The following is an 8,536-nucleotide window of genomic DNA, read 5'->3' as shown; positions in this document are numbered from 1 at the left end:
TAATTACATAACTTTTTTTGTAATTTTATTGTCAAAACTGTAAAAAAATAAATAAAAATGACCTTTAGAGAAATCTGGATTCTATTCCTGTCCCCTCCATCCTTTTCCTTCCCTCACCTTATGGATATTGTTTTTATTTTTTTCCTTTATAAAGGAATACATATTTTTTCTGTCCCCTTCTTTCTTTGATAGAATTGCTCACACACTGTTCTGCACTTAATAACATATTCTAGACATCATACTGAAATTTACAAAGATCATCTTCATTCCTTTTTACAACTACATGGAGCTCATACCAAAAATACTTGGTTCCCCCTCTTTGGGAGACTTCAGATCAATTATGTCAGAGTGAGTGCACACATTTTCCAGGAGACTCATGGAACTGATATATGCGTGTTGAACCTCAGTCTCCCTACATCGGCAATGGCACCACTCTCTACCTGCATGCTCACAGAGTCACCCTCTTCTTTCACATCCCTCATCCACTCCATCAGCATGTCCTGCAGGGAGTCTTCCCATGGCTAGTTATCCAATCTACCTCACTGTTATCCCTCCCATAGACACCACAGGGTTCTCATAACTGGTTTGCCTGCTGACACTTTTAAACAGTCTATTTTCTACACAGCAGCACAAAGGATGTTTTAAAACATAGATTACATGTTCTCACTGCCCTTCTTAAAAACCTCCAATATAATTGTTGAAACTAGGTAATTGAAGTTTATTGATATACAACCTATTTTTGTGTATGTAGGGAAAATTTCACAATAAAAAAATAGCACAAAATATTTGTCTTCCTTTTGCACTTACAGTAAATGCCATCTCCAATATTTTTACCTTCTTTACATTTACTTTCTGCTTCTCAGCATAAAAACACTCTAATGTTATTGCTGTCTTTTATAAAAATACTTTCTTGTACCTGATTATCCATTTGGGAAAAAGTATAGACTACTTTTAACTTAATTCTAGAATTCTAAACTGACCAAAGCTGATTATATGACTATATTTTACATATATACACATAATGCACATAATATATACATATATTTCATTATATATAATTAAATGAAAGAAAAATGAAAACATGACAATGTAGAAAACCTTGAAGAAGAATATTTTTATAAACTTGAATTGAAGATTAGGACACAGTAGCACACAAAACTCAAAAGACAACAATTATCTAAAATTAATATCTGATATTTAAAAATAACAACACCACCAAACCAAAAAACAAACAAAAACAGCCCAAACAAAATTAATCAACATGCCACATTCAGACCATTGCCTGCAAGTCTGTTACAGTTTCCACCAGTAACTTATCTCAACTTTTCCTGATTATTGTGAAAGAGTAATCAAAATTTTAAAAATTTCCCAGAGAAAAAGTATAACAGCTAGGTATAGGGAATCAATACTACTTCAAATGGCATTAAAGTTGTCTATAGTACACAAATTCTTTTGCAAAATATTTTCAGAGTGCTTTGAGATTTAAGCAAAGAAAGCAAAGGCTAGGGTTGCATACAAATAGTGGGATTTGAAGGTTCAGGTCCCTGCCACAGACCCACATATATACTCATCTATTCATCCAATGTGCTTACTGAGCCCCTACTGTGTGCCAGGCACTGTGCTAGGTGGTCAGTATACAGCAGGGACTAATTATTTTCTCTGACAATTCTCAGAACTCAGTGTCTCTAGTTTTATCTTATAAATCTTGGCTACTGGTCTAATTACAATTTACAGGAGTAAGGAAAGAAATATATTACAAGCCCTGTTCTTACATTCTCATCATCTAGCACAGTGCAAGTCATGGGGAGGTTGTTCCAAGAGTACTTATTGAATAGAAGTTACTGTGGTATGCAGGTCAAGTGAATGGACCACTTATTTTGCTCAGGTGGTATGACTACCTGATTAGAATTTAGGCTAGATTTTCTTGTTTCCAAAGAACTTATAGTGTCTACATCCAGATAAAACTAAAGTATGATCTAAAATGACAGATGATCCAGTGATCTATGGACATTCATGTTTAAAATGTTTAATTTTAAACATTTTTAACCTGGTCTTAAAACATTTAATTCTTGAAGTATTGTAGAACTTTTCAATGTTTAATGTCATCTACTCTACTGGATTTTTAGGGTCTTAGCAGGAACCAGGGCTTAGATGTCTTTTGTTCTCTCATCATTCTGGGTTCAGCGGCTCATTCACAGCTGGTATGCAGTATATGTAAGTTGGTCGATAGCCTCTATAACAACTGAAAATGGTACTGATGTTTTTGGTCACAGCTCTCCTACTCACATTTTTCAATAGTGAGTTTATTCTAAACATATTCTTCAGTCTATCCCACTCTGACCTTTTCCTACTGATTTAATCATAACTGTGATTTTATATTATGCATTAGTATTTCTGTGTCCATTACTGAAGGGAATCCTATAGGTTAAAAGAAGGTTAAGGGATATGGCAACTACAGCATATGAACATTTTTTGGATTCTGGTTCACACAGGCAAGATGTAAAAACAAAATGAAACCTGTTTATGAGACAGAGGAAAATTTGATCATTGACTTGATATTTGAACAAAAGAAGGACATACTCTCAATTTCTGTTAGGTGTGACAGGTGTTGTGGTCATTCTTGTTTAAAATAAATAGTGAAATACTTTAAAAGCTCAGACAGAAACACTGATAATCTCAACTGCATAAAGATAATTTATTTAGGAATAGCAAAAACTACCCATAAGTAAAGTCAAAACTCAAAAAATAGACTGAGAAAAAATATTTTCAATTCATTTTTCAAAAATGGCTGATCTTCCAAATATTGGAGTAGTTTTTAAAGTTAAGAAGAAAAAAGGCTAACAACCTAATAGAAAAATGGGCAAAGATTTGATCAGAAAGATGACAAGAAAAAATGGTCCTCCAACATACAAAAGAAGCTGATGATAATATTAATGCAAATGAACACTATATGGAAGAGGATCCAGGGAAGATGGCAGCAGGGTCACATAAAAAGAGCCAGAGCAACCAGAAAGTAAAACCTACCAGGCATGGCCACCATTTACAATAAAACTAGATGACAAGGCAACACACAAGCCCCAAACTACAAGTAGATGAGGACAAATCACTAACAGTCACAATACCTGCATTATATCATGGCCTATGAAGGAGAAACTAGAGGGAAACAATGGATTGTCTGGGGAATTTTAGAAAAAAGGAAGAGGTGACCCCAAAACAGCCACAAGGTGGTCACTGGAAAGTCACAGAACAATTTGGGAAGAGGTGAAATTGAGAGGAGCTTTGCTGACTCCAATGGTAAGGAAGTCAGGGTCCACAGAAATAATTGAAGGCATTAAAGCATCTGGACCTTATGAATTCCAGGAATAGAGCCACTAGGGGAAAAAAAGAGAGATGCAGGCATGATATAGATACCTTGTAGCTCTAAATTTGAATTGGGAATAGTAATATGAATTTATGACATATCTATCATTTATGTAAATATGTGTGGATGTATAGATATCTGTTTGCATACAGAAACACACACAACATTCAGAAAGAATCAGCTGAGTAGGACTGAATTCTCCTAGTGCACCTTCCCCACTTGTAAGGCTACTATGCTATTATAAGCTTTGTTTTCAATGACACCAGACTCTCCTAAGACTTCTCCTATCATACAGCTACAATTGTCTTCCCTATGGGTTTTCTTTTTGCCTCATATATCCCAGTGTTGGAGCTAAAGAAGTTGGCAACCCAGAAATACTAATGGATGAACACCAAAGAAAATCCCCAACAAAGTCTTTTTATTTTAGTCAAAATAGTCTAAACAAAGTCTTTTTATTTTAGTCAAAAGACTAAGGAAGGGGCAGTATTTCCAGATAGAAAAATTTTTATACAATGGCTGTTCCAGTCCTCCAAATACAGGTAAAAACCATGTCTGCATTCCCACTTATGCCAACAAAGACAGAATGAGAACCTATACATTTACTTTCATGAGAATGAAATGAGGATAAATACAATAGGCTTTCTTCTGGTTTGAGTTTTCTAAAATTATGATTGAAGTGAAAATTATAACACTGTCTGACATGATCCTAATATATGCAAAGAAAACATTTTAAGATAATTATATTACAAGTAGGAGAGGGTAAATGGACATAAAATGAGAAGTTTTAAACCTCACTCAAACAAGTAAAGTGACACCAGTAGACGATGAAAAATTGTGTATATTATGTAATACTAGTGCAACTAAAAAGATAAAGAGAGAAATACACTCAAAAACTATAAATAAATGGAAATGGCATTCTAAAAATATGTTCAAGTAGCCCACAGGAAGGTAGTAAAAAGAAACCAGAAACAAAAATAGAGAGAACAAACACATGAAAACTAAGATGGCAGACTTTAGTCCTAACAATAATTACATTAAATGTAAATGGTCTAAACAAACCAATTAAAGATAGTTTGACAGAGTGGATTTAAAAACATGATCCATATATATGCTGTCTACTAAAAACTCACTTCAAACATAATAATATAAGTAGATTGAAAGTAAAAGGGTGGAAAAAGATGCAAACATTAATCCAAGAAAGCAAGTGTGGAGAGACTAATATCAGATAAGGTAGGCTTAAGAACAAGAAAATATTTTGAGACACAGGGAAATTACATAAAGAAAAAAGTTAATCCAACAAGAAGGCATAGCAATCCTAAATGTGTATATACCAGGGCACAGAACTGTAAAATATGGGAAGCAAAACACTTGTAGAAACTGAAAGGAGAAACAGACAAATCACAAATGTAGATGAACATTTTGACATCCCTCTTAATAATTAGAACGCAGAATAACTAGGCAGAAAATCTGCAAGGAAATAGAACTCAACAACCTTATCAAACAACAGGATCTTTATCAACATTTATAAAATATTTCATTCAGCATCAGGATATACTTTTTTTTCAAGTGCCCACAGAACATATAGCAAGACAGACCCTCTCCTGGGCCATAAAACAAGCCTCAACAAATTTTAAAAATTGAATCATATGGAGTATGTTCTCTGGTCTTAATGGAATCAAACTATAAAATCAATAACACAATGACAACATAAATATCTCCAGCTCTTAGAAACTCAATAACACATTTCTAAATAACCCATGGGTCAAAAAACAAGTCTAAAGAGAAATTTTAAAAAAATTGAAATAAAAAAATACAACACATTAAAATTCATGGGACACAGTGAAAGCAGTGGTGAAAATAAAATTTATGGTGCTAAGTTCATTCATTAGAAAAAAGGAAAAGTCTTTAAATAATAATCTAATCTAGCACGTCAAGAATCTAGAATAAGAATAGCAAACTAAACACAAAAGAAGCAGAAGGAAGGGAATAATAATAGGAGCAGAAATAAAATTGTAAACAGAATAGAGAAAAGTCAATGAAACAAATAACTGATTCTTTGAAATGATCAAGTAGACAAACCTTGAGAAAGACTAAGAAAAAAGGGACAAGACAAATTATCAATAGCAGGAATGAAAGAAGGGACATGACTACAGGTCCTGTAGATAGCAAAAAGGAAACAATGGAAAACTGTGAATGATTGTATACACATAAAACTTGAAAACTTAGAGGAAATAGACCAATTCCTAAAAAACACACAGACTACCACAAATCACCTAATATGAAATAGATAATGTAAATACCCCTATACTATTAAAGAAACTGAAAAAAACTATTTTAAAATTTCAAAAGATGAAAGAAATCAATCAATCAATCAATCAATCAATCCCCAGGCTCAGATGGTTTCATTGGAGAATTCTATCAAGCATTTAAAGACTTAATATCAATTCTACACAATATCTTCTAGAAAATAAAACAGGAGGGAACACTTGCCAATTCATTTTATATAACTAGTATACCTTGATCCCCAAATCAGACAAAGACAGTACAACAAAAGAAAACTCCAAAACAGCATCCCTCTTGAATATTAATGCAGAAATCACTAACAAAATATTGTTAAATTAAAATCAGCGATATGTAAAAAGAATTGTATGATGAATAAGTGGTGTATTTCAGGGATGTAACACTGGTTCAATATTTGAAAATCAAAGATTAAAGTGGAAAGCATCAATTTACAGGATTTCATAACTCATTATACAGCTAAGTAATCAAGACTGTGTGGTATTGACAGAGTGATAGACATGTATATCATTGGAACAATATAGAGAACCCTTTAATAGACTCACATAAATATGCCCACCTAATTTTTGACAAAAGTGAAAGAGAAATGACAATCTCTTCAAAAATGGTGCTGGAGGAACTGACATCTATAGCAACACACACAAAAATGAACTTGACCTAACCTCACACCTTAATGAAAATTTAACTCAAATGTATCATGGACTTAAATATAAAACTGTAAAACTTTTTGAAAAATATAGGAGAAAATCCTTGGTCTAGGAAAAGTGTTCTTATGTTTGACACCAAAAGCATCACTCATTAGAAAACTGATAAATTTGACCTAATCAAAATTTAAAACTTTTCATCCTCTCCATATAAGCTTTCACAGAGAAAAAAAAAAAAGTCACAAAGGAGAAAATATTTGCACAAGGCACATCTCATAGTAGACTAGAATAAATAACTCTCAATTCATAGGAGTGAAAACAATTCAATTAGAAAATGGACCAAAAACATGAAGAGACCTATCACTGAAGAGGATATACAGATGACAAATAAGCACATGAAATGATGTTCAATGTCGTTAGTCAATAGGGACTGCAAATTGAGACCACAATGAGATATCACCACTTTGGGATGACATGCAGGGAAACCTATGAGCAGAGGCCAAACCCTTCATTCTAAGCTCTGCTCAGAGTACACTATGATGGGCTGGGTCTGCTGATGCCACTCACTAAAGGACTGTCAGAACTGCTAAAATATAAATTGTGACACCACATAATGGTGAGGAAACAAACAAAATCATTCATACATTGCTGGTGGGAGCATAAAATGATATGGTTATCTGAAAACTGGATGGTCAGTTTCTTTAAAAAATTAAGCATGTGATTATCATGCATATCGATGTTGCACCCCATTTATCCCACACAGACTTGTGGTTACAAAGTCTGTACCTGCATGTTTAAAACATCTTTACTTAAAATAGCTCCAAACTAGAAACAATCCAGATGACCTTCAATGGGTGAATGGTTAAACTGTGGTACAATATCCATCCATCTAGTGGAATACTACTCAGCAGTAGAAATCTCAATGAATCCTGAGATTATCATGAGTGAAAAAATCCAATCCCCAAAGGTTACATACTCTATGATTCCACTTATATAAATTCTTGAAATGATATATAGATGATAAATAGATAGATAGAAATGGAGCACACCTTAGTGGTTGCCAGGAGTTAATTAAGGAGTGAGTGTGGGAGGGTCATGTGTGTGACCATAAAAGGGCAAAATGAGGACTCTTGTGGTGATTCAGTATTTTGGCTGAATCTGGTCAATATACTAGTTATGTTATTATACTTTAGTTTTCTGAGATGCTACCATGAGGGAAACCTGAGTAAAGGACACAAGGGATCTCTCTGAGACCTCTCTGTATTATCTGTCACAACAACATGTGAAATTACAGTGATCTCAAAATAAAAAGTTTCCTTTATTAAAAAAAAAGGAACATCAAGTGATTTTGTCATGTGTGTGTTAATATACTAAAACTATCTTCTGACATAAGAAACACCAGGTTCCATTCTAATGGGAAGAATTTTAGGCTCAGAAACATTAAACAAGTTCTGTTATCACACAGTTAAGAAATGATGAAGGCAGGATTGGGCACAATTATCTCTGAATGTCTAAGTTGTCTCTGATGTTAAAGGATCCTCCATGCAGGAAGCATGATGCAGAGAGTAGAGAGAAAGGTTAACAGGTCCCAAGTCACCTGGAAAGTGAGCACCTCCCTGCCCCTTGGACTCTCTATAATCCTGGGTCCCATCCAAGCATCCAGCACAAGGCAGAAAGGGATGAGGGTCACAGTCATTTATTTTCACATTTTTTTCCCTCATTACATTGGGCTAGGAAAAAAGAAGTCATGAGTGTATAGAATTGTGCTAGTCCATTGTCTGTCCTTCGAATCAAACTGGGATTCAGGTTCCAGCTGTAAGTTCTCACTCTGACTCATTGTCAGAGAGAGTTGACCACTGTTGCTGGGGGCCAGGGTGTAGGGAGAGAAATGCAGGAAACAGGCACAGACTTGACTGTGGAAGGTTCATGTTCCAGGGCTCCCATCTGGGTACCTGAGGATCCTCTATGTAGATCATATGTGGGGGAGCCCACAGCAGCTCCTCAAAGCAATCAGGGATGGCACACGCAGGGGGCTGGTACTCAGGTGGTGGGACATCAGCCACTTTTGCACAGGGAGGACATGAGAGAGAGAGATGACATCATGAGGACATCACCTACCCTCCTCCTGAATCTATGCCTATTACTTAGTCTGGCCCAGGGGGCCATGTCTATTCTAAACCAGGCCATGAGTAAAGTCCCTCATTGTTTTGGTGACAAAGAGGAGAAATAGAGA

At 34.9% G+C, this 8,536-nt stretch overlaps 1 protein-coding gene across 1 annotated transcript in view; it reads right to left on the bottom strand.

The window, feature by feature from the left end:
* Positions 1-8,126: 8,126 nt before the first annotated feature.
* MSANTD5 (Myb/SANT DNA binding domain containing 5) overlaps positions 8,127-8,536 on the bottom strand; it is a 31,999-nt gene continuing 31,589 nt past the window's right edge. The window contains exon 5 of the mRNA XM_060146400.1: positions 8,127-8,383. Coding sequence (XP_060002383.1) covers positions 8,127-8,383 — 257 coding nt within the window. The remainder of the gene's footprint in view (positions 8,384-8,536) is intronic.

The sequence above is a fragment of the Lagenorhynchus albirostris genome, chromosome 3 (genome assembly GCF_949774975.1).
Source record: "Lagenorhynchus albirostris chromosome 3, mLagAlb1.1, whole genome shotgun sequence".
Classification (NCBI taxonomy): domain Eukaryota; kingdom Metazoa; phylum Chordata; class Mammalia; order Artiodactyla; family Delphinidae; genus Lagenorhynchus; species Lagenorhynchus albirostris.
This window is presented reverse-complemented; position numbering and strand designations above follow the sequence as displayed.